The sequence below is a fragment of the Rhipicephalus microplus genome, chromosome 3 (genome assembly GCF_043290135.1).
Source record: "Rhipicephalus microplus isolate Deutch F79 chromosome 3, USDA_Rmic, whole genome shotgun sequence".
In the NCBI taxonomy this organism is placed as follows: Eukaryota; Metazoa; Arthropoda; class Arachnida; order Ixodida; family Ixodidae; genus Rhipicephalus; species Rhipicephalus microplus.
In genome coordinates this window covers 230776021-230802933 of record NC_134702.1, presented here as the reverse complement: position 1 = coordinate 230802933, position 26913 = coordinate 230776021, and the positions used below count along the sequence as shown (strand labels likewise).

General features: G+C 47.4%; 2 protein-coding genes across 3 annotated transcripts in view; one reads left to right on the top strand and one right to left on the bottom strand.

The window, feature by feature from the left end:
- The window catches only part of LOC142804162 (uncharacterized), a 47549-nt gene extending 39558 nt beyond the window's left edge, over positions 1-7991 (top strand). The window contains exon 3 of the mRNA XM_075890777.1: positions 7770-7991. Within this exon, the coding sequence (XP_075746892.1) occupies positions 7770-7862 (93 nt within the window). The 3' untranslated portion in view covers positions 7863-7991. The remainder of the gene's footprint in view (positions 1-7769) is intronic.
- LOC119167549 (arylsulfatase B) overlaps positions 4210-26913 on the bottom strand; it is a 197987-nt gene continuing 175283 nt past the window's right edge. For both annotated transcript variants that reach the window (XM_075890775.1, XM_037419056.2), the window contains 4 exons: positions 20426-20552; positions 19875-20168; positions 8762-9204; positions 4210-4849 (listed from right to left, as the gene is read on the bottom strand). In XM_075890775.1, the coding sequence (XP_075746890.1) occupies positions 4721-4849; positions 8762-9204; positions 19875-20168; positions 20426-20552 (993 nt within the window). In that variant the 3' untranslated portion in view covers positions 4210-4720. The remainder of the gene's footprint in view (positions 4850-8761; positions 9205-19874; positions 20169-20425; positions 20553-26913) is intronic.

The following is a 26913-nucleotide window of genomic DNA, read 5'->3' as shown; positions in this document are numbered from 1 at the left end:
CGGTAACGCCAGCGGCAAAATCCAGCCGAGAGTGTCCATATAATTGCTATTGCAAAATAAAGCTTTATAGAACAGGAAACGAGCAACCAGGTGTCAGTTAATGCGAATAGGTGACTGGTAATATGGGAAATCGCGGGGAACTCTGAGATACGATGGCCTCTGGTTCGATGCACCACGCAAGTCGCCAGTGACACCCGCGCATTTTCGCACCGCTCCGTTGAAAAAAAAACACCTCTCCGTTCAATGTCAGTGCTTTCGAAGTTGTTTTGTTTTGTTTTTGCTGACCGTGACTGTGACGATGTCAAGCTACAAAGCCATGAATGCTAAGGAGACTTTTTAATCGCACTGAAAGATCTGCAATGCTTTTATGCTGCTTGGAACTACTGTCAGCTTGGCTAGAGAAAGATCAGTCGAGACAGCAGAGAGCTTTAATTGTATGATACGTTACTGCAGATAAAAAAAAATCACCGTTTTGAAAATCTCTGAGGATGGGGATGACTGTAGCAGCGTGCATTTCGGGATCGCTGCTTCGGCCGACATTGTCGGTCAATCGTCGTGAAGTGTAGCGCTTATTGAGCTCCTTGAGGGCTTTTTTCTAGCCTTCAGCGTGCTTTTGGATGCATTTTTAGTCGAAGCCAGATGCGTATTCGAACGCTGATCTTGGTCAAGCTGCGTGGCACGGCGGCACATAAACAATACACTCAGACTTAGACGGCGGCGAATAACCGAAACCCCGCGCTTGTTTAACCCACTTCTTTTGTGTGCCATCCTGGCGCACACTATCACCAAGATCAACGCAAATGAACTCGTCCAGCGCTTTGTGTAAACTTAGTCTTGAGTGAAGTTTTCGCGTTTTTTGTCTAATATATAGGGGTGCAATGAAAGACGCTGATTTCATATGGCAGGCAGATTTCGCCCGCGCGTTTCTGTAATATATTTGCTAGGTGCGCCTGCACGACAATTAATTTATCGTTATAATATTCGCAGGGAATTCATACGCAAGCTTTTTATTAGTGCGCAATACACACGTACCTGTGATAAAATGGCCTTCGCACACACTGCCTTTCAAAATTCGGTACCCAAAGTCTACTTGTCACTGTGGCTCTCTTCACAGCCACGGTCCATCTCACTTTTCTTTCTTCATTCCATGGGAATCGATACCTGCGTTTTCCTTTCCCGCTCGAGTTTTAGCAGCCAACGGCTGAAAAACCGACCATGGTTTATTAGGATGAAGATAAACGGGCGACCGCGCGCGTGAATCCCGAATAATCTGAGGCTTGCGACCCAGTGGTTTGCCGTCATCTGCTCTTCTCGAACCGGAAGCTGGCAACAGATGGTGCATCCCAACATTCCTGGCTCTTTCACTGGTCACCTATGGCACAACGAGTGGGTAGTCGACTGTTCCAACTCTTTACAAAAGCTTTATCTTGTTCACCGATTAGGTGTGGCGCATACCCACTGTGGCAGATTGGAAGGATTACAAAAGCTCGTGGCATAATTGTTCATTGTCATGCAGCAGGCGGTGCACAGCAGGTACAACGCTTCTCCGAAGATTGACAAAAATGGCAAAGTGAATGTCTGCCTACTCCACAATGATTAATGGCGTAGTTGGTATCCTGCTATTGTGCTTGCTGACCTACCTAAAGAGCAGAAAAAAAAAAGCTTCTGAAAAGCCACCCTTCTAGCTTTCACTGTGAGAGTGCTGCGCGTTCAGCGCAGACCTGGCATTTTTTTCTTTTGAAGAACCCGCCGTGGGGTTCTAGTGGCTAAGGCACTGGGCTGCTGATTCGCAGGTCGCGGGGTCTAATCCAGGCTGTGGCAGCGGCATTTTCAATGGAGGCGAAAATGCTCTATAGGCCCGAGTGCTCAGATTTGGGTGCACGTTAAAGAGCCCCCGGTGACAGAAATTTCCGGAGCCCTCCGCTACGGCATCTCTTATATTCATACGATGGTTTTGGGGCGTTAAAACTCACATAATTCTTCTTCTTCTTCTTCTTCTTCTTCTTCTTCTTCTTCTTCTTCTTCTTCTTCTTCTTCTTCTTCTTCTTCTTCTTCTTCTTCTTCTTCTTCTTCTTCTTATTATTATTATTATTATTATTATTATTATTATTATTATTATTCCTTTAAAAAGATTTCCGAGTTTCAAAAAAGCTTGGTGCACTTCTTTGAACACGCGTGGTATTTACCACGTTCACTTGCCTTGTTTTAGTGAGGCGCGCATTGGGACATGCCTGCACAACCGTTTCTGTGTATTTTTTTGGAGTTTATTTGCACCTTTGTATATTTTGTTGCAGCAGCAAACGATATTACCGTGTTTAGAAATCAGATGCACCGTTTACGTTCTTGTGTGGCTCCGATTTTAGGTGATTTTTTTTTTGCTCAGGCAGACAGATTTATTAATCGTCTTATCGAGGGTACTGGCACTGCCAAAGTTTTCAGGATCTTTGATGACTTTACACTTCGATTGACACTGATCTAGTCTTTGGTAAAGCTTTCGCAACTTTAGGCACATTTTATCTGCAATTGAAGTATCTCAAAATCTTTTGGTTGATTGATGCATAAAATTTTTAGATATGCTAATAATTTTCAAGGCAAACCGTGTATTCTGTCAGTGGAGCCTCGGGCGAATAAACCTCTGCTACTTTTTAGCTCCTGCCATTTTAGCTTGTTAAGCGTTGTATACCCAACCTCTGCTTGCTTAACGTTTCAGAAAATTCGGTTCCGATTGTGTAGCGGAATGTTTACGCAAGTAGATAAACAACCTGGACGAGGCAGGCTATGCGCAAGCTGTAGTGGTTCTTGTAGATGAAACAATCTTGAAAAAATCACGAACCCGGAAAATGGACCAACAGCCACCTCGTGTGAAAGAAAAGCTAGCTGTGATACCGTACGTTCATCACGTGTCCCATAACTTGATCATTGGTAAGTGAGCATGTGTAAAGGTGAGCCTCTGCGCACTTTTAACAATGTCTAGACTTTGCAAAACGACCAATACTTGCCTCCGAAAAGCCCCAGCCTGTTCTGTAAACCACGAATGTAAATATGTTGAGTGCCAGGTTCGTGTGTTTACCATATCCCCCGGTATAGTGGCGAAAAGAACGTAGGCCAAACTATGTAGTGCTTTAACGACAGGCTCAAACAGCATTGCAAACATTTTGAGAAAGGCTGAGAGGGTCACCTGGCAATCCAAGGCAGAGATTGTAAGTGTGCACTGAATTATCGCACATGTTCCGTGATACCCAAGTGTCGAGACAAGTGGAATAGAATGAAGCTTGAGGCAAAAAAGATCACAGAGCCAGTGAATATTGCATCGGCGTGGCCTCCATATATTTATCTGAGAAAGAGTTGCGCTGTATAAATGCGACTGCGCAGCAATGACACGTCACAACGGTCCGTTGTTTCATTCGAAACAAAACCTAAACACAACAATGTAAAAAGGTACAAATGCGTTTGAAGCCGGCAAGTATACTAGGGAAGGCTAGACATTGTTGTTTACTACCCATCATTCCCGTTGCTGAATAATCGCAGCGCCAGAGTCCCCCCTAGTTAATCTCAGGAAACTATGCATTCGATGGCACTGAAAGCCCCGCACGGCAGGCTGAAGAACACTCTTTTCTTTTTTTAGAATTTCAGGCATTTTGAGGAAACACTTAGAAGAAACCAAATAAGTCAGCGATCTTAGCATAGGAGAAAAAAAATATAGGCTTTTTAACAAGCAATTTTAAAAACCGAGTATTTGGGGAGTGTTTCTGCTAGACAATAATAATAATCTACTTCGAGCACTTTTCCTCGCGCTGTCCCCACGGTTACAGTAGTTCATGGTCGCGAAGGGTGCGCACATTATCAGTGTGACAAGGCTTTCCCGACAGGAAAGTGACCAGTGCTGGAATTTCAAGAGAGGAAATGCGAGCAAGTCGCATTACGATTATTGTTGTGCAGCAGAACTACTCCACGAATACTCCATTTTTTATTAAAGCCAATGCTACGTACAACTTTTGTGCTAAACATTGTTTTCTAGCGCTATTCTGCTTCACTCAACAATGCGCGTTATTATTGAGATTGCCGAAGTGGGAAAAAAAATGACGACGTTCTTTAAGGGGCTCAGAATGATGTGTCACTTGGATAAGTGAGGCACCTATGTTCTTTTAATACTTTGCGCGACTTAGCTGAAAGACACTGTATACATGTAGATATTGAAGTCTGCAATACTTCGAATGCAATACGTTTATTTAGTGAATAATCGGTATAGGTGGTCTGCAGAAAGAGGTAAACACAGGACACGTGGAACAGCAGCAAAAAGCACTTACAAACATCTGACTGATTACATGAGGGGAGGGCGCATGCAAGCGGTCGTTTTGATACTTATGTATGCAGTGTTAATCATTTCGTCACGTATTTGTTGTTGCTGATAGCGCGAGAGAAAGGTTATTGTTGGCAACAACACTGAAGCATGAGACCCTATTTTTAGACTTCTCTATTACAACAACTGGAAAGCCACACACGGGCAAGATAAAGAAGACCACGAATAAGGAGAGAAAACTTTAATGTATTCAGTGCCGTCTTTCGGTGGCCTTTTCTTTATTAAATTGGTGTGTGTGTGTGTACTGTCACTCTAACACAGACTATTAATTCTAGCAAGCTGCATAAGCGGCGCTGTTGTTTCTCCTTCAGGTGCCATAAGCCTTTACGAATCGAGAGTGCATCGCCATCCTTCGCGTAGTCAGTACACCCACGGGGCCCAGACACCGTTGTGACGTTCTGGGGCGCCTCGGGGATCCACTGTGTCGTTCACGGGTGGCACAACGGTCTTGTTGTAGGCCTCAAGTTTCTCCAACAGCATTGACAAGATCTGCAAATTACGCAGTTCCTTAGTGAATAAACAAGGCCGAAACACTTGTGCGCATAGTAAAACGCGTTAGAAAACCAACACCAACAAAAAAAAACGTACGTTACGGAAGAACACACGGACTAATTATGCGCAATTGAATATCCTAACCATGTGCAGTACGAGCGTAGATACAGAGACAAAGTACATTGAATATTGCGTACAGCGAAATATTGAAAGAAGTTGTGGCTAAACGCTGCTCTTCAAAGAGCTACCTGGCAGAAACCCCACAAGCTTCAAAGATTGGCTTACCGCCAACCCCACAAAAGGCGTTAACCGCTTCTGCGGTTGGCATTAACCACTAGGCCGCAGAATAGCCCGTCTTTCAACAAACCATAATGACGGCCTGTTGGTATACTCCATTTATCACTGGCGGCAAGGCGATATCAGCGTGTTCTCTGCATTACCGGTGAGATGGTGCGAAGGGCGCATTCCACGTAAAGCTCTTGAAACTTCGTAAAGTAGTAAAATACGTGAGATAAAGTGCGTCTTTTCTCCTGTCTGCCTCCTCCGACCTATTCCAGGTTGATACCGCATCGGTAATGGCCAGATTCACCCTGCGTGCAAACCCTGCGTGTGGTCCCACGGGACCACACGCAGGGTTTGTTTGTTCACAGTCGCTCGAGACTACCATAATTGCTCGTAAAGCGCGGAATAAACTTTGTACAGGGCATTTGTTTTATGGATGCGTACTTGTCTTTCCCTGCGGGTTGCGCTGTGAGATGCTTATCACACCAGACTGACGTCGCTGTTGGTCGCCATTGGCAGCTGCTGCCCCTTCCCGAGTTCGGCGTTGGTGCCTTCTGATGCCATAGCAAGTATAGTGACGGCAAATAACTCTTCGTGATACCGTACGGTAAGCGGGACCAGTGGGGGCGTAAGATGTGGTTGCACAGAATCGGAAGTGAAACTGCAAGCCGACATTTTATAAGAAAGGTCTCCACGTCTATACCAGTGCTTTCGCAGTCAGCTTCACGCATTATTTCCAGCGTGGAAGTTTGGACATTCTTGCAAAGTCTGTGACAGTCTGTGGTTCGACAAAGCTTTGTCTAGCTAAGAAAAGACCTAGTGGCTGACGAGAAGGCCTCAAGCTCCCTAACATCACCTGGCTTCGCTGCATCTTAAGCTTCACACACTAGTGCAATCTTCTTCCTTTTATTTATGACAGAAGAAATCCACGAGAATTTAAAGATAGCACGCTATTACCCTTTTTTTCCGCAATGTTAACAGAGTGTGGTAGCTTCTTTTACTGCGTAGCATGGCGAGTCAAGTATCCGCTGTCGAACCAACACACTTTTGGGTTTCTTTCTTTTTGGCATAGCCGAGTAGAGCAGAACGAAAGCACGTATACTGAAAACGCCTGAAAAGCTAGAAGGGAGGAGTGCCTCGTATTGGCCGGGTTGTTCCCGTAAGGCAACTTTCAAACTTGTTGGTGAACAGCTTAAAGGGCCTTGACATGGCCCATCAATGATTGATGGCTTTTTACAATAAAATAGAAATTGAAGGTCTGTTACATCTATACAAACGAGAAAAGTGTGGTGTAAACGAAAAAAAACGACTCTAAAAAAGACCTAGGTGCCACCAGATGTTAAACCCGCCCCCCGCCAGTGACCGGCATTTTGTTACGGCACGTGCGACGTCCTGTGCTGGAAGGCACGGAGCCCTCTACCAAAGTTTCAGCCGTATCAAATCATTCAATATCAGCACAAAGCTGAAGAAAGCTTAAAAAATCTCAATTTCGCGCGCAGCCAGTCACGAAACAGTGTCATTCGCCGAAAGGCAGACGCCAGCACAGCTAGCTGCTCGATACGTCATGGTTGACGAGTGTGCCAAAGTTGCCCGATTCTTATGCTGGTCACGTGTTTATGGAAAATATTGAGCTTTAATATAAGGACTTGATCAAATACGCCAATGTTGAGCCATCTTTTCCGTGAATTGACGAATAATAACCCACACAACACAGATTGTGATAAAAATTGGTTGTAATGGCCCCGTTAAGTAAAAACAGACAAAATAAAAAAAAGCTGCGTGCACATTACATTGACCTTTTTTCTTCGCTATTCATTTCCCTGGAGGTTTTCAACGGTTGCGCGTTCGCCAACCGCTCACGCAATGTCAGCACGGTGGCGGCGTTTGCTTGCCGGCACGTCTAGTTTCACTGCTTCTAGCGCTTGCTTTCTCGAAATAAATTGAACTACAGGACTGGGGTGAACCCCATAGAGTTTCCAACATGGAATCTTGCCCGGAAAGACGAAGATGATCTCCAACTACACTCGAGAGCGAAATTTGGGGTTAAAGAGTGTTCACATAAGCGCTAATTTTAAAAATAGGCATTCCGAGGCATTAAGGCATTACATGAACTCTAAATACAGTTCAAAATCCCTTCTAGGCCTCTAATTTGTGCTTGTGTATTAATGTGGTGCCATAGCTACTCAAGGAACGTAATATGCATTTGCCTAAAAATCGGTTTCCACTAATCACCTGTCGGCACACCAGCACAGAAGGTTTGGTTATACTGTGTACCTTTCAAATGATTGCAAAAGAACATTGGCAGCCTACTTTTGATGTGCACGTAATGGGCGTTTTCGTTGTCGTTTGATCCACCTAACCGCAGTCACCGCCAGTCACGGCTGCCACCATTTTACGAATCGAATTATGCTTTTGTGCCTTCCAATTCAGGCTCGTAGATCCCTGAACTACCACAATAAAAGCTCGTTCATTCGAACTCGGTTAATTCAAAATTACATTTAATTCTAACTGATGCCCTGGTCTCGTTTCAGCCTTGTATGTTTCTGTACAGGAAAACTGCTGATAATTTGAGTGCGTCGGTAGTCGCAGTGGTCTGTTTGAACTGGGATCTCTTGGTTTGCATTCTTCTTTGCAGAAACTGGCCCGAATCGATCACAATGTGTTGCGACACCAAACCAAATGCACTAGAGATGCAAAACTACAAAACAACCACCTTCTCGCCAAGTGAAAATTCGGACGCGGCACGGGAGCTTTTGGGCAAACTGCAAATAATGGCCATAAAATCGTGATTGAAGAAACATAGGTAAATGTAAATTACTGATTAAATTGTACTTAGTTGCGTTGTGTCTGCCATGTATACAGTTATTAGAAATGTTTCATAATTTGTGTACTGTCTGAGAATGCATGCGGGATCACCCAGCAATTTTTGTTGTATTGTTTCCCTTTCTATTTATTACTACTTTTATGGAATGAGAGTTAGCAAGCTAGTTACTTCAATGATTTGTATACATAATTTGTATATATTATATTGATGTATTGTATAAGCAGGATATCTGTGGCGAAATGCTGGTCCGAATTTGAGACACTCGGTATGAGAGCTTTGTCAGGCTGCCTAAAATCAGTTTTTTCTCTGACAGCTCATAATTTGTATTGTTCATGGAAATGAGCACCTACTCTATACTATCTTATTCGAATATGTGTATATGAACGTATTTCAGAGCATACATATCGTCATATATTTCGACACTAAGGCTCACTGTCGACGTGAATGCACATCGCTGCTTTTTTTCTGACGCATCTCTCAACTGATCCATTAATCCTGTTTGGTCTTAGGACTTTCTTATCTTTTAAATCATTTGCCCCTAATGCGTAACAGCGCCTAGCTAATTTGCGGTAACTAGTCCCGAGATGACTACGTCGGAACTTTTTCTGCCGGTGCACTATGGTACGACGTTCGTTCATTCTAGTGCCCACCCGCTAATTTGACCTCCATTTATTATGAACAATATTATAGTACCCTTCGAGTTCTAATTAACGAGCTTTTACTGTACTAATGTTTATACGAGAATAAGTTTCATTGGCGTCTCAAGCATGCCGCACCTTCCTCCCTTACTTTTCTGTACTCACTTCTGGCCGTTCTTCGGACAAGTTGTGAAGCTCGCATGGATCGTTCGTGATGTCGAACACGTAGTACGGTGCTCCTGGCGAGAAGTTCGCGTTGGCAGCGGCGTCATCTCCGCACGTGAGCGTCGCTTCTCGTCTCCACTGGCCGGCGTGCTCAAACACGTCGTCTCTGCCGTACAGGCGTTTGAGCACAGCTGCTGCTCTCGAATTGCTCATCATTTCGTCGAGGCCTTCGTAGGGCCGGCTGCCTCCCGGAATCTCGATGCGCTGGTTGAATTCGCCGAAGTCTCCGATGACCAGCTTCCAGTTGCGGTAGCGCAGCGCCGCTTCGCCAGCCGGCGCGTTAATGTTGACCAGGATCTCTGATCGTGGCGACTCCTCGCCGTCGGTGAGCGCCCGCCACATGTCGAAACCATCCAGTGGGGGAAGTTTATCCACGTCGCCTCCTGTTCAGAAATAGCAGGGGAATTTTAAACACGTATTCTCACAAGACTCGAGAAGGGGAAGGAAGCACTTTATTCACTCCATAAAAGGGGTTATCTGAAAGGGGGTGGGGGTTCATGGTGTTTGAGAAGAAAAAGACAAGGGTCTCTCAGGCCAGCCTAGGTGTCCGAAACTCCTTTTATTTCGGTGACCCCTATGGCCAAGCAAGCGCCGGGTGATAAAAAAATATTGTCGCTTGTGTGGATAAGCCATGGGTTTCTGCTTTAAATATATATTTTTAAATATGAGAAACCAACTAGCCCAACAACAAGTTCTTTTACAGGGCTGGGCAGATAATTTGAAACTGTATCATGATATGACGCAAGACACAAGGGTAACAAGTAAGGGAGATACAGGTACGAAAAAATGGCAGATCCCACGTACAGCAGGAATCAAAGATATGAGAAGCAAGAATGAGGAAGGACAATATGTCACTTTGAAATCAGCACAACATTAGGAGGTGGATGTTCATTATGCCGTACATGACTTCCATGTTATGAGTATCATGGTTGCACCTGGAATTTCTGTTTGTCGTCCATAGTCGTTTCGTAATACCAAATTTGGTATACGTGAAGCTAGCAAAACGGCTGCGAGTGCTCTAAGAGCGTAGGATGTCTTCATGTCTAACATGACACGCTTATCACGATTATAATGTTTGACGTGTCAGTTACCTTTGTCGTTCGTTTGCGTCACGTAATATCAAATTTGGTATATGTGAAGCCAGCGAAACGACCACGAACGCCCGCCCCATGAGCTTGGTGTGTCTATAGTTATCACTTACATGACATGCACGCATTGATTTCTACGTTAGGGTTTGGCACTGGTGTTGGCCGTGCAGTCATTTCATGCCATATCGGCTTTGGAATATGCCATGTGAATGAAATCTCCGCAAGAGACATTCATCTCCACAAGTCACATTCATTGAAGTGGCAATCACTGCAAGTGGCATTCATGAATCATGACACACATAATGTAGCGTAGCGATCTGGTCGCTACTAGGTCGCCACTGGAGAGAGGATCGACACGTATGCACAGCAGATTGAAAGACTTTTTACTAAACTGATTTTTTGGCTAAACGCTCCTGATTGCCGTTGTACACCCTTGTACGCTACATAACTGGGACAACTCTGCGCCGCACTCTCTGCAACCGGCTCTCGTGGCATCCACCATGTGACTTTTACGGCTCCCCTGGCAAAGCCCGAGAGCCCGCCCGGAGACCGAACCGGAAAAGACCACACGAACGTCTCGGTTGACGACTCAAATTGGGTGGAACAAATTGAAACAGCTAGGTGCATCCAAGCACCGGGGCGTCCACCAAGTTTCACCATGAGGACTGCTGTGAACGTAAAAAATAATGACCTAAAGTAAACACACACAGGAAACTACTGCGACGTCCTTTTAGGCTTCCACAGTGCAGCTCCCCCGCAGACTGTCCGGCGCCGCTGGAAGTCGTTAGCAACCCTCTACCCGAGAAACAACTCCTCGTAGAAGGGAAGCCCTCTACGAGGAAGCTTCCTCGTACGAACTTTCCTATACGAGTACAACAAAGCCGGTGCGACCACCACAACCCTACTCTAGGGCGACCCCGCGACATTGAAACGAGCAAAAAGTTGAAAGAAAATAGCTACATCAGTGTTTACGCGGTAATATCACAATTTTCATGCTATGAGCAGTCACTTTTGCTCGTCATACAGTCATGTTATGCCACAGGCACCACCCACTGACCACAGGGAGCTGCGTTATCACACTGCCCTGTCTCAAAGCCTTTGACATTCGCCGTTAGGGGCACGCAGAAAATAGACGAGTATGCGCGTCGCCCATGTATCCTGGCCACAATACACCGACAGATGCAGGGCGCAAGACGCGCGCGTAGCGTTCTATTTTCACCGGTAGCAAGGTTGTTTTTTTAAATGCGAAGCATTTCACAGCGAACTTCGGCGTCTTTGAGCGTATCCATTCGTCCGTCCGTCCGTCCGTCCGTCCGCCTGCCTATCTATCTATCTATCTATCTATCTATCTATCTATCTATCTATCTATCTATCTATCTATCTATCTATCTATCTATCTATCTATCTATCTATCTATCTATCTATCTATCTATCTATCTATCTATCTATCTATCTATCTATCTATCTATCTATCTATCTATCTATCTATCTATCTATCTATCTATCTATCTATCTATCTATCTATCTATCTATCTATCTATCTATCTATCTATCTATCTATCTATCTATCTATCTATCTATCTATCTATCTATCTATCTGTCTGTCTGTCTGTCTGTCTGTCTGTCTGTCTGTCTGTCTGTCTGTCTGTCTGTCTGTCTGTCTGTCTGTCTGTCTGTCTGTCTGTCTGTCTGTCTGTCTGTCTGTCTGTCTGTCTGTCTGTCTGTCTGTCTATCTATCTATCTATCTATCTATCTATCTATCTATCTATCTATCTATCTATCTATCTATCTATCTATCTATCTATCTATCTATCTATCTATCTATCTATCTATCTATCTATCTATCTATCTATCTATCTATCTATCTATCTATCTATCTATCTATCTATCTATCCGCCTACGACTTTTAGCTCTCCTGGCCGTTCGGATGATGGTTTCCATACCAAACTTGGTATAGCAGAGCATGACTGGATGAAGAACATATTTGGCTAGTCATCACATGAAATTCATGCCGTGTTTGTCCTGAATGTCACAATTTACATTTCAGCCCCGCCGCGGTGGTCTAGTGGCTAAGGTAGTCGGCTGCTGATCCGCAGGTCGCGGGATATAATCCCGGCTGCAGCGGCTGCATTTCCCATGGAGGCGGAAATGTTGTAGGCCCGTCTGCTCAGATTTGGGTGCACGTTAAAGAACCCCAGGTAGTTGAAATTTCCGGAGCCCTTCACTACGGCGTCTCTCATAATCATATAGTGGTTTTGGGACGTTAAACCCCACATATCAATCAAATCTACAAAACGCTGGTTTAAATGTGTGTTTATCCTAGTGCAACACAACGATGACACCAGCCCAACGAAGACATGAAGCAGACGCCGACCATCGGCCGACGAGTCGCCCGGCGACGAAGCCGCCCAAGGTCACACTTGGCTGATGACGACGCCTCAAAAGACAGTAGGTCGTCGTAGTGTAACTTATTGACATACCACAAACGCCAGTAAAACGCATCCGCAGACCTGTCGTCGGCGTGTCGTCAGGAGATGTGCAGCTGGGTGAAAATTTGCCCTTGTCTTTGCTTTAAACCACGACGAAGGAGGAAGTCTTGGGAGAGATAACGATGCATCCTCCAAGCCTTCCACGGTGTTTGAACAGGCCTATTGCGCACTTCACTGAGGTGTTTTCTTCGCTTACCTTTTGTGTGTCCCCATCCCCGTCCCTCAACGCCGTGGATTATGGCGGTGGCTGCGCCGCGTAGCCGAAGAGGGACAATGGTAGAGCAGGGAGCATGGCTCAAAATCAGGGGCAGGCAGGCAAGTTTTGTTGGTTCCGCTGTGTGTGCCTCTAGTGTGACTACAGAATTGGCCAGCGAATGAAACGCTGTGACGCCAGGCACGAACGGAGTATTTCAGAGACAATCAGTGGGCTTTTTGTGTGATTGTAGTGCAAATATGACGAAGACAAGTCAAAAGACACTGCCAAATAGAGTCGGCCGACCAAAATAGGGGTCGTGTCCCGCTAGTGTGAACACGCCTTAAGAGAACACGACCGGGGGGGGGGCGCTGCGAGCGCTCGATGGTGACGGACGCACTCCACATCGCCTCCGTAGATTTTCTGCTATTTCTGCGGACATCCACCTTGGTACCCCTGAAGCTTGGATTTATCGTCACCGCCAAGTTCTCTGCTTCGCCTAGACAACACCTTCGTCCAGGTGGGTCCAGTTTTGACAACTTGAGGGACATCCTTCACTCCCGGCTACAACGCCGCCTCGCTAAGGGCTCTCAGCCCGGCGATGGCGGCCGCCAACGTGGTTACGGGCTATGATCCTACCTCAAGCCAAGTGCTGTCCATGGAGATTTCATCCTCCGTAAACACTATGCCAACAGAAGATGAATACCTCGAAGACATGGTGAGACTGTGGCAACGCAAGCAAGCCAAATCAAAGTCTGCGTCTCAACAACAACGAGACGCCACAGCTGGCCGCCATTCCCCAGCCTTGCAAGGAACGCCGGCGCTCCATCCATCCGGTGGTGTGCCTACCTCTGCTCCGTCCTCGCAGCCAGCGAAGCAACGCAAGTGGCGTCCGCGTCAGACTCCTCGCCTCTCTCGCGACGACTACATCGTAGTAGTTAAACCTCGCGTTCCCTGCGTGCTACGCACATTTGTCCCGGCCGATCGTGCGCGACGCCATCCGCAGCTACCTCGGCGACCGGACTACCACGCAAATTCAAGTGTGGCCAATCTGGGAACAGAACATCTTGGTCTGTAGCACCACCATTTTGCCTATGGCACAGTGACTCCTCGGGGACTTCCAGCTGAAAGTGGGGGATCAGCAGCTGCCCGTTCGAGGCCACGCCAAGGCACCAGGGGATATATGCAAGGGCGTCATCAACGTAAACCCTGCTGAAAGCCCGGAGAAGATAAAGTCTGAACTGTATTGGCCTCGAGGTACTATCCTTGCGGTCCGCAAACTCGGAGATTCCGCGGCGGCTGTGGTGACTTTCGAGGGCACGAAGTTACCCCGCTTCCTCTTCTACCACTGCGTGGCGACGTATATCCGCGCCTACAAGAAAACGGTCCCTGTTTGCACCAAGTGCGGTACCATCGGCCATCGACCACCTCAGTGTCCTCACCCCGCTCCAACGCAGTGTGCCAAATGTGGAACCCCCGCACCTGCAGGTCTCAATTCCCATGACTACCACCCCAAGTGCCTCCTCTGCCACGGCGCCCATGAGACTGGGACCAGTGGCTGCACGGCAAAATATCGAAAATATCGTAAACGCAAGCAGCCCTCAACATCTCCTCGAGGGACCACCCCATGTTCGTCAGAGCCAGACAGCAGCACCAACCTGCATCATTCGGCTCCACCACTCCACGCCGACACTCAGGCATTCCCACCGCTCGAAGCACCAGCGACGGTACCTCAGGTGAGCAGTTGGGCAGGGAAAGCTGCTTCTAAGCCTCTCTCACCCCTTCTGTCGATCCTCCTTCTCCCGAACTTGCGGCCCTTCGCCAGCAAGTTGCGGCACTTCAAAAGCAAAATTCTCTTTTAACTAAACAGCTCGAACTCTTAAATAAGCGACTTCAACCCCAACAACAGTGTACTACAAGGCCATCCGGTATTGCCTCCTCTGTCCAGGCGGCTACGCCAGCTACGTCCAAGCTTAGTCCTCGCGCTAAGTCCACTCCAATTAAACCGCCGGTTCAAGCAGCCATGTGTACTCCAGCACTCGGAACCGGTGCCACATCTACTCCAGAAGCTCTTGAGGCTCCTGGGGCACCCCAGGTTCTCTTGCCCGCTAACCAAACTCTCCCTAGCGAAGAGCGCACCCCGCGCGTAGAGGAACGCCTCACGCGCGTCGAAGCTTCGATTAATCACCTCCTCATTAGCTTCTCGGTCCAACGCATAGTAGTAGAAGTTACCCAGGCTATTCAAGCCTGGGCAATCACCCAGTTTCAACCCAAGGCATCGCGTTCCCGCTCCTGCTCGGTGAGCAGTGAGGGTACAGCTCCACGGCGTCGTCGTAAGATGGCTACCACCACCCCGCCGTCGGACAATCCGGCCTCCGTGCCCCTCCCTGCCTCTGAGGATTCTGAGCGGGACATGGAGGACCAAATATAAAACCTAAGACAGTCACGATGGCTACCAATCGTACGTCCCGTTCAAACATTGCGTCTAAATTCGAGATCATACAGTGGAACCCTGGAGGCTTCGGGAACAGGCGAAAGCGTTCACATCTTTCTCTTTTCCTCAGCTCACTTGGCTCTCAGCCGGCCGTCTTGGCGCTCCAAGAATCTGGCCCTGCTCTATCCCTTTCTGGATACTGCTCCTATGTAGGCGGCACCACCACATGCCTCCTCGTGCACAAAGCTTACACGGCGATACAGGTTGACCTCGATCTGGATCTTCCTTATGACTACTGCATAATATCAGTGCTGTCTCAGCGGAGGGGCCAACCATCAATACATATCTTAAACGTGTACTGTCCCCCTCGCCTTGCGAGAGCTTCGTTTGCGCATCTCTTCCATCGGGCGCTGGGTATAGCGGCCCGACAACCACTGGTGATTGTCGGGGAGTTTAATGCCCCCAGCCCTCACTGGGGTTACCACTACGAGAAGGCCCGGGGCAGAGAGCTCAAGGAGCTCATTTCATCGCTGAGCCTGACGCTTCTTACCGATCCGGCACAACCCACACGTTCCGGTAACTCGGTCACGCGAGACACATGCCCCGACCTCTCCCTCACTCGTCACATCCGCGATGCTACATGGGAAAATTTAGGCGAAACCCTAGGCAGCGATCACTTTTTACTCCGAATTTCGTTCACACCGCGGCAGAAAATGCGCCAACACTGGGGCCAAGCCCGTCTCACCGATTGGACTCAGTTCAGAATGCAACCATTCCCCGCCGGCCTCTTTGACCGAATATGCAGCGTGGGCATCATACGCTCTCCATATGAAACAAGCGAACACTCGCACCCTTGCAACCTCTAATTTGACTCCTGCAATCGATCCACACCTCCTACATCTTTGGCACGCTCACCGCGGGCTCATAAGGCGCTGGAAACGCAACAAACTTAATCGGAAACTTCGCGCTCGCATTGAGGCGCTCACTGCAGAGGCGGCCGCATACTCCGCACAACTTTCCGATGCTAACTGGGCAGACACCTGTTCGAAGGCTGCAAACCAGATGAGCTCCAAGAGTGCGTGGCGACTCTTTAGAAGCCTTCTCGATCCCTCCACCACCACTGGAGAAACGCAACGCCAGCTCCACCGTGTTCTCCATGCCTTTCAGGGCACTACGGATGAACTAGCGCGAGAACTTTGTGACCGCTACATCTGCCGCACAATTGATCCCGCAGGCCCAGCATATACGTATTCCGGCGCCCCTAACACCGACCTCGACGCCCCATACACGCTTTCTGATTTACGATTTGCACTCACGAAAATGCGACGGGGCACGGTTTCTGGACGCAACGGAATCACAGTATCGCTCCTGGCAAATCTTCCCGACCAAGCACACCTCTCACTACTCCACCTTATAAATTCGATATGGGACGGCTCTCCGCTTCCAACGGAATGGACGACATCGGTCGTGACATTCATTCCCAAATCGGCAAAGTCCGTTAGTATTGAGGCACTGAGACCCATCTCACTTACGTCTTGCGCAGGCAAACTCATGGAAACCATGGTTCGCGAACGCCTTTCCGCCTACTTGGAGGCCAGGAGGACCTTTGCCGACACGATGTTTGGCTTCGCCCGCATCTGTCGGCGCAGGACGTCCTTCTCCAGCTTCAACACGATATCATAGAGCCGACTACTATGCGCCATAACGATAAAGCCGTGCTCGCTCTCGATCTCCGCGGGGCGTTCGACAACGTCAAACACAGCACTATACTCACTAACCTGTCTACCACAAACTGCGGGCAGAAGACTTTCAACTACATTCGCGCCTTTCTATCACATCGCACCGCCTTCATTCGCCTTAATTCTACCGAACACGGCCCGTACTTATTAGGCACGCGGGATACACCTCAAGGGGCAGTCCTGTCTCCTCTGCTTTTTAACCTGGCGATGATGAACCTCCCCTCTCTTCTAAGCGAGGTCGAGGGAATACAACACGCACTATATGCAGACGGTATCACAATCTGGACCAACACCGGCTCCTTAGCGCAAATCGAAGAACGCCTGCAAAAGGCTGCCCTTCTGGTGGACACCTACGCAAGTTCATGCGGCCTGGAGTGCTCTCCAGCTAAATCGGCTCTTCTTTCAGTCTCTCCGCTACCGCCGCCTCAAATTTTTCTTCCGTCCGGGCCCGTCCCGTCAGTGCAAAATATTCGGGTTCTTGGCCTTCACCTCACATCGTCCTTGGATCCAAAGGGCACAATAGCAGGCCTCAGACGCACCAGCGAACAGGTGAGCCGCATGATATGGCGAGTTTCTACCAAACGCGGCGGCCTCCGCGGGTCTCAGTCCCTCCAATTGGCCCACGCGTTTGTGACCAGTCGCGTCCTCTACGCCTTGCCTTACCTTCGCCTGCGTCGTCGACACGAGCACCAGCTGGACGTCCTTCTTCGTTCAGTATACAAACACGCTCTGGACCTACCTATTGCAACTTGCAACAGCCGATTCGCGGCTTTGGGGGTACACAACACCTTTGCAGAGATGCGCGAAGCTCATCGCGTTAACCAAATCAATCGACTGTCGCAGACGCCTTCAGGGCGCCGTCTTCTACACAGACTTGGCCTTAACCCGATATCTGACCAAGACCCTCAGCAGCCGGTACAAGAGCTCTGGCGTCAAAAGCTATGGGTGGAACCTCTACCCCGTAATATGAACCCCGACCTCCATCCTGGCCGTAGACTAGCACGCGCCGCGGCCCTTCATACGCGACACTCCGATCGTCCTGGTGTTTTCTACGTGGACGTCTCGGGTCCCTCCCCCTCGGGTAACTTCACGGCTGCCGTGATTACAGAGGACAAACACGTAGATGGCCTCTCCTTTAGAGCAGACACAGTAACGCACGCTGAAGAGGTTACCATAGCTTTGGCCGCCTCTCACCCTGCCTCACGCACCATCCTGACGGACTCGCGCTCGGCCTGTTCTCAGTACCTTCAGGGTTCCATTGCCCCGCTGGCGGCTAGCCTACTACAGGCAGCCTTTTGGCGCTTTAACCCTCATCCCATTCGTATAGTCTGGACCCCAGGCCACTCGGGCCTGCCCGGCAACGAGGCGGCAAATGCCGCTGCCCGCGCTTCTCCTGTCCGGGCCATTGCCCCTCCATGTCCCGAGACGAAATCTGGCAATACCAACCTGACGCGCTTTCGTGAAATTTTGGCTTATTACCGGGCTTCGCGCCGCCTCTACCCGCACCCCGCACGCGGTTTGGAGAAAGCGGACGAACGACTGCTACGCCGCCTGCAGACGAACACCTTTATCAGTCCGGCGGTCGCCAGGCACTTTTTGCCGGAAATCAATGGCACCTGCTCGACCTGTAATGTCCTCGCCGACACATATCACGTCGTAGCATCGTGCCCAGTTAATCCCGTCCCTTTTTCATCCCCTTTTCCTATCCCAACTAGAGAGGCTTGGGAAGCACCTGCTCGGCTGCTCTACCTTGGCTGCACAACGCTCCTTGGTGGAGCGCGCACGGGCAGCTTCCAGCTCCACTGGCGTCCCAGAATAGGGTCTTGCCACTCTAGCACGCCGATGGGCCACGTCGGCACTCTCTAGTAGACTTTTTCTGAAATAAATGTTTTTTACCTACCACCACGACCGCTCAAGGCACACTTTCGGCGCCGTTTTTTCGAGTTGAGAGCGCAGCCCGTAGAAGCTCCTATAGAAGCCTGCTGGGAAGGGGGACACAAGGCGCGTGCTGATCGTTGCCGCAATATGACGGCAACCATAAGTGCCTTCCCCTTTCTCTTGTTCGCCCAGGTTATAAGTGCGCGCGCAGACGACCCAGGCTGGAAAAGTGGTGTTCGTTCCGCAGAAAGAGGAGGCTAGCGTATCTTTGCCCCTGTATATATACATACTTACACAGGAATGATGGTGGCGGTGACACCCAAATTGAGCCGAGACTGTCTATTTAGTTGTTATTGTAATAATATTACCACTTGCGAATCCACTGCTTCACGGAAGCGAGGAGTCTTTCTGGAATGTACTGCACCACTCGACGTACAGCCATTCATACTTAGTGCTTAGCTCAAATCGGTTTTGATTCATACTTTTTATGCCCCTCACAGTCCAACAGATACCTGAGGAATCCTATGGGGGTTAGTGTGAATAGTAATCTCCTAGCCTTCTTTTTTTTGTTATTACCAAGATACGGCTGTGCTCTGAAGTGCACCTGTGCCCCTTCTTAGGAGACAACACTGCAATTTCCAAAGGGCGGAGTGTTAGATAAGAAACACATGCAGAGTACTTAAAGAAAGTGCAGCATGGAATGTCATGGACTAATGAGTGTCCTTGTTCGTTTCCATTGCAGCTAAATGTTAGAAACTAAAAGCACATAAAACGATGTATGCCAGTCCTAATTTGTACAGTTGTAAAACGTCAAAACAACAAGGCCTTAGGAAGTCCATAAATAGGGTGAGAGATTTATTCAAAGAAATACACAGAGGTCGGCCTGAGCGATGGTATGCTCGAGCCTGCAACTCTACACCAGGGGAGGGTAAAGGACAGGGAAAAGAGTAGTGGGTAGGAGTGGGGATGATAATATGCAGTCAGGTCAAGTTGGCGAAGTGCTGCGGCTGCGCATCCAATTCAGTTGCATGGGATTGTTTTAATGGTGCAACTCTACGGCATCCAAACACTGTGCTGGTGGCACATGGTATGCTTAAAACTAGCTCTACACTTGACTTCCTTGAGGGTACTTATTGTTTTTACTTATACTAGCCTATACCATTCACTAATTCACAATGATAAGTTTTAGAACATGTTACAGCGTGCGAATAAAGAACGGCTTGAAAACGTACCAGCCGCCGAATAGAGCGTCGGAAGCCAGTCGGCGGCATGCATCAGCTGGTGTGACACTCGTCGACGGGGTAGCAGGTCGGGAGTCCAGAGGAACGCGGGCGAACGGATTCCACCTTCGTAGAGGCTGTCCTTGGCTCCACGCAGAGGCCAATTGATGCCTCGGTTGGAGACGGGGCCCGAAGGAGCACCACCGTTGTCGCTGCTGAAAACTATTATGGTGTCGCGAAGCATGGAAGCTTCGTCCAGTGCTTCCACCAAGATACCTACGGACTGGTCCAAGGCGTCAGTCATGCCTAAGAGTAAAAACGCCAGTGTGCAAAGATTTTGATCTTGTTTTTACACACATGAGATCTAGGGGCCTAGCTGGGCAGTGGAAAACAGAACACGTCTTCGTGCTTAAATTGCAGCTGCCGCCGGAACCCGAGCATAAATCGATGTTAGACAACACCCACTAGGCCCTGAACGGACTGTTTTCATGAAAATTTCATGCACTTCGTTTGTCACTGTTAAGTAATGAGATAGTAAATTGCCGAATAAACAGGAAAGTTACCTGCGTAAACTTTCCTTGCGTCCTCGTGGATGTATGGAAACTTGGCGACGTTCTCTGCGGGAGCTTCGATCGGTTCTGGTCCGACACCGCCATGAGTCGCTTGTTGCGCGAAGTAGAGAAACAACGGCTGCAAGAAGAAAGTACTAGCAGGTAAACTTACGGAATTAAGAATGACATGCTATAATAATGGCGTATCACTTTGGCAATTGACCCTGCAAAAGTGTAAGGACGCTTTCAATCGACAAAAGGTAAAGCCTCTTGATGTTTGAAACATGAAATGTACAATCGTATACAATATTTTTTTATTGTGAAATGTTTGATGAGGGAGTAGTAATTTTTAAATAAATAAAAAATTTTTGTTTTCATTGCCAATTACTATTAAAAAGCATCTCTAGGACATTAAAGGGGCCGTGAAACGGTCGCTTTACGACGACAATGTGACACGAACGGCAGCCACATGCACTAACTATATCATCAGCCCTAGTAGACCTGCATAGACACTTTGCCTATCGAGGAACGCGGAACTATATGTGGCATATCGAGCGCGCGGAAGAGGCGCTCATCGGCGTCTGCCATACGCGATCCGCGTTCCACAAGAACGCTGCTTAATATGACGTCAGAGTTCAAGCAGTGCCGATCGCGTTTGGCAAAGACGCTGATGGGTGTCCCGATTGCACGCACTCGCAAGTACCGAAGAGTTCCGCATTCCTTGATAGGCAAAGCATTACTTATGATGACGTCACCTAGTTAGAGCGTGTGGACGCCGGTGGCTTCGCATTGTCGCTTTGGAGCGAGCATTTCACGACCCCTTTAAAAGACACTAATGCAAGTATAGCGTTAGTTCTGCCGTTAAGCAAAGAAAAATCCTGACACCTGAAACAGAGCGTTATGAAACGGAAGATATTATAAATCTTTAGTTTGACGTTTTCACGCTCCGCTTAGCAGCTAAGCGGAGTGGGAACGCGAGTGCGCATGCGTCCTCCGCTAAGGCCTTAAGCGGGTTACCGAAGCGGGGAATACGGTCCGCTTACGAGCAGCCTAAGCGGAGCGCGGTGCGTCGCTGCCGTTTTTGCAAGCGGAAGGGGACAACGCGCGCGCCCTCTCTCGTGCGTGCAGCAACTTTGCTCATTTCAAGATGGCTTCCTCCGGGGACGCCACGCTTTCCGCGAGTGCTGCAGCTTCGCCGTCACCTGCCCAGCGCAAGCGGCGAAAACACAGTTTCAACGGTGAAAAATAAAAACGCCGCCACCACACGCGTATAAAGCGCAAACAACACACAATGAATGCTTGCAATGGATCTAGAACGGAACCTTGCTGGCTTTTGAGCGGCTACTATCAAGTCAGAGCTTGCTTCTTTGTCAAAAAAATAGACGGTTAATACATTGAAAGTGGATTTCTAAACACTTCATGAAAAGATAATTTATACGTTTTTGTTTTGCTTTGTATACGTGAAAAAAATCTTTTTTTATTTCGTTTACCGACAATGAAAACGACCAGAGGGCGCTGCAACTGTGAAAGGTCCACTTCGCTGCCGGCAACGAATAACTGAAAGAGAAAAATCAGCCGCCGCTCCGCTGCGGCTTCGCGGGTGCTCCCGGAGCGGGGCGGACCACAAAAACGTCAAACTAAAAACCTCTATTAGCTTCATGGAGTTGAACACATAAGAAACCGGCGGTCATGGCATACGCAGCCCTTCGTGGTGGGATTGTGGCTAAGGTACGTACTCGGCTGTAGACCTGCAGGGCGCAGGATCAAATCCCTGCTGCGGCAGCTGCATTTTCGACGGAGGCAAAAATGTTGTAGGCGGATGTGATCAGATTTGGGTGCGCGTGAAAGAAACCAAGGTGGTCCAAATTTCCGGAGACCTCCACTACGGTGTCTCGCATAATGATATGGTAGTTTCAGGACGTTTAACCCTGCATATCGATCAATCAGTCATGGCATACGCACATCATCGGGAGACCGAATTAACACGTCGGTGTTAGTGTGCCAAGTCAATGGCTGTGTTGGCTGTCTGAATTAATTGTCACATGCTCAGTGGTGCCGCTGTTCGCAAACATCTATTCTTGTTCTATCACCACATAATTTAACTGCAGATAAGGTACTGCAGATGTAGTACTTTAGTAGAGTAGCAAATTGAAGATGTATACTTAATAATTCATAATTTTGCTGCATAGTGTTTTTTGTACTTGCTATCTGTGGCGTTTTATGCATCACAAATGTGGGACGTACACATTAACTAAAACCGAGAAAAATGTACTATTTCGCTACTGGCTTTACGGTCCGGTGTGGGCCGACATTTTTTTTCGGTATGCTTATGTCACCAAAATACCTCAAATCTACAATGCGTCTAAAATCTATGTAGCTAACTACCATGTATATTCAGGAGATACATTGGATTCCGCTTTTGCATATTGGAACACTTCACTTAGGCTTAAATTCGCTCGTAAAAGCAACCCCAAACACAGCGAATGAATGATTTAGGATTACTTCACGACAAATATAGCGCCACCCTTATGCTTCTGTGGGTGCAGTCTTTAGTTGCATGTACGTAAGGGCGATGACTGCACTTGTGGAAAGAGTGGTCCTTCCAAGCGAAAGGCAAATTATTCCGGACTGTCGGCAGCATTTTCTTGACTGTGGTATCTGATAACGATAATGATGATGAGCACTCTTACAAGAATCTTATTCAAGGCCATAAAAAAGATGCTTAAGCTCTTTTCTTTGCTCTCTTTATGCCACAGCAGTTGAAATCACTTCTTAATTTACAAAGAATAGATGGGTGTCATATGAATAAATAATTAAACTTCATTTCAAATGATGGTGGTTGTGGCTGGAAGAAAAAAAAGCGCATGAGTTCGGCATCCACATAACTTCTTTCTTAAATTTAGGTTTTGAGCTAGGTATTATCTATTACTAAACAAAACTTTATAGTAGGTACAGCTCAGATATCATCCAAATTTTGTCCTAACATTTGTAACGTTTTCATTTTATGAGTTCCTTCACTCTAAAATTGCATAATAGTTTATAAGACCACTCAATTATTTACCGATATCCCACAGTGGGTATAAGCCATAAGTGAAGGTAAACAGAAACAAGAACGAGTTTGGGTGCCTGGACATAAAGGTTTGTTTCTAAATGAAATAGCCGATTCCTTAGCTAAGTCGTCAATCAGCCAACCAATTCTACCGCTCTGTCCATCATCCGCTTATGTGACTGCTGCTCGATTCTACAGACGTACGCTTATGCAAGTCTTTAAAGGTTCAGCACTAACAAACTCTACAGAATATCGCCATTTATTATGTCCCTGGCGAAGAGACTTTTGCCGCACTCGAAAACAAGAAGTAGCTATCACAAGGCTGCGTTGCCGGGTACCAAATCTAAATTTCTATAAACACAGGTCTGCTCAGGCACCTTCGCCACTGTGTGCACTCTGTGATGAACTGGAAACAATAGACCATTTCTTTTTGACCTGCAGGTGGTTTAACACATTACGAAAAACCCTATTAGAAATACCTTTGCGTGGTATTGGTAGGGACTTATCTCTGCCTGTCATTTGGTCTTTTGGAGCTTCCATTTCTGGTTTCTCTAATGCGACAGTATACGCGGCCGTCCGGGACTATATTGATGAAACTAATAGGTTGACTAATTAACCAGTTTCATTATTCTAACAGGTCCACATAACTATATACGTATAAAATCAGATTATTGCTCTATTCTAAGAATAAAATCGTTTATGTAAATATTTGTATGCATTACATTAAGCACCACACCATCCTAGGCTATCCGTAATCTTTCTGTTAAACCTCTATCATTCCAAATCTGAACAGTAAATTTTGAAACCACTCGACTCTTGGCCAATCCCCCACAGTGGGTATGCACCACTAACAATAGGACAACAACAACAACAACAACAACAACAACAACAACAACAACAACAACAACAACAACAACAACAACAACAACAACAACAACAACAACAACAACAACAACAACAACAACAACAACAACAGCAACAACAACAACAACAACAACAACAACAACAACAACAACCTATAGGGAGCATGGTGCAGTGCTTTGTAGGGATGGGCTGGGAAAGTGGTTAAAAGTGAAGTTGAAAGTTGAAGGAGTGAGAGCTCTTGGATAAGCAGGCACTATACAAAAGGTAGAGAGAATAAATAAAGAAGGATGTGGAAATGGTCGGAGGAGCTCGAGACTGGGGTACCGATCGACGAGAGCTACCCAGGCAACTGGAGATCGCGGATGACATAATTGTTCAGCATGAGCACTGAACATCACGAACAACTGTTCAACTGAGTCCCGATAGTTTCCTTCGGGTGAGGCGAAGGAAAGAGAGGATTCACACCTCTCTCGTCTCACCGTCCGTAGATGATTAGGCAAGACGCGCTCGTGGTTCCTCAGGTTTCTCGGGCAACGGCTGGAAGTACTTGGGCACGGGCAGCATCTTCGGCTCCACGAAAGGTCCCGAACATAGAAGAGTTTCATACAATAATACCTTGAGAGAAATCTTGCGCTGCGATCACGTACCTCCATGGAAATTATGGGAAGTAGAGGCTTCGAATTAGAAAGGGTTAGCTAGCGAACTGTCTACGGACTGTTTTCTACAGTTTCAATTTCGTTTTTCGCGCAGCACGAGTAGGGGGGGGGGCGGGCATGGTGAAAAAGGCTGACGCAGTGTCTTTGTTGTTCAAAGGGGCTGATGACCAGTAGATCTACTCATTTCCTATAGTGTTCGAGCTTTTCCACTCGTATTTGGCAGTATAAACGAAGCGTCGTTCACTCACCGTTGCGCATATATGTAGCGTCTCATGTCAGGGCCGGATAGTGCTTCGAGTCCATGTTTTTCACGAGCGCGTCTTGCCTAAACTCGTTTCAAGTCGACTGCAAGGCGATGACGAAGCTTAGCAGACGCACCGTCACACTCCGCTGACTCGAGTTCACCACAAAACTATAAAGGTGAGTCGGGGACAGCCCACTGGGACAGACGCACCCAGAGTCACAGTATACGAAACGATAAGTGTTTCTCACTTAATACGGTACTGTTATTTCCATAATTAGATAATATATACTTTTGAGAGAAAAACAAGCATCTTTGTTTTCAAGAATAAAAAAAAATCAATTTATTAATTCTTGCTAACAAATCACACCGTAATGGAAGAGTGATGCATACATACCCTAATGCTTGAATTTGCCAAGGTTTCGTTTTCGCCACCTGGTCACGAGAACTTTTTGCAATAAAATTTGTGTAGAAATGAATGAAGCAAGTTTGAATTAAATTTAATTTCATATAATTTTCTTTTACACTCGGAAAAGAAGCGTCGCGAATTTCAAGAACCTAATCCATCTGAAGTGAATTCGAAGCCTGTACTTCCCCTAATTCTCATAGGGGTACAAGCGCCGCTGAAGGAGCCCGCATAGACAGTGACACAAGCACTAGATTCCTCTCTATTATTGTATGAAACTCCATGGCGCAAAACTTATCAGCCAGCTTCGTCGCTGGAGAGAGCCGCCGCCCGGCGGCAGCGACAGAGACTGCGGCGATCTGCAGTAGAGACTGCAGCCACGGCGGCGCGACAGTGACATTGACTTTCCCGGCACAATCCCCAAAGCATGTGCCCGAGTCCCGAGTCTGGCTGTTTCCTCGTACGCTTTAGACGCGTCCGTCCACTGTAAGCTTGGATAACAGAAGTGTAGGATCACCGCAATATCCTCATTTTTGTCTTCTATTCCATGTATACCGTACTGGACAAAAAAAAAAAAAGGATGAGATACGCAGCGCTTTAGTAAAAAAAAAAGAAAAAATACAGAATGCGAAAAGGCAAAGCGAAGTATTGGAAAAGTGACCTCTTACTTTTTATATTTCAGTGTGGCCCTAAGACACCATGTTGTTCACTAAGCATAGGCATATCAGCCGGTGGGGGGCAAGGGGGGGGGTGCAAGCTCCTCCCTCCCACCAAAAAAAAAGGTGAGGGGCGGGGCGAGCCCCCCAATTTCAACAGTGGTGACTGTCGGCTGCACGCTGGCGAAAACAACAACTAAGGCAAAATTTTCCTTCACTACTGTAATCACTGAAATATATTTTTATGAGCATGAGAAAATATTACGAGGCAAAGGTACCATGTAGTGATATGTTTCCAATTTTAGAGGGGTGACGATTTTTCATGAATGCTGTTTGCGACGCTTTCCGTTTTGTACACTAGAGTAGGCACCGCAGAGTAGGCTAGCGCTAAACAGTTGTCCTATATATTTCATCACTTGTTCATATTTTCATTCTGCTGCGACTAACCGATGCAGTTGTAGATGGGAACGAACAAGCTTTTTATGGACCAGTCAAAGCATGTCTGCTTCAAAAAAGTCACTTCTTTTCATCGAAAAGGATTATCATCACCACAGCTCTGTCGAAGCTGCTGTGAGCATTTGATTGCGACTAATCTTTTTAAATATTTTTGCTTTGCCTTTATGGAAGC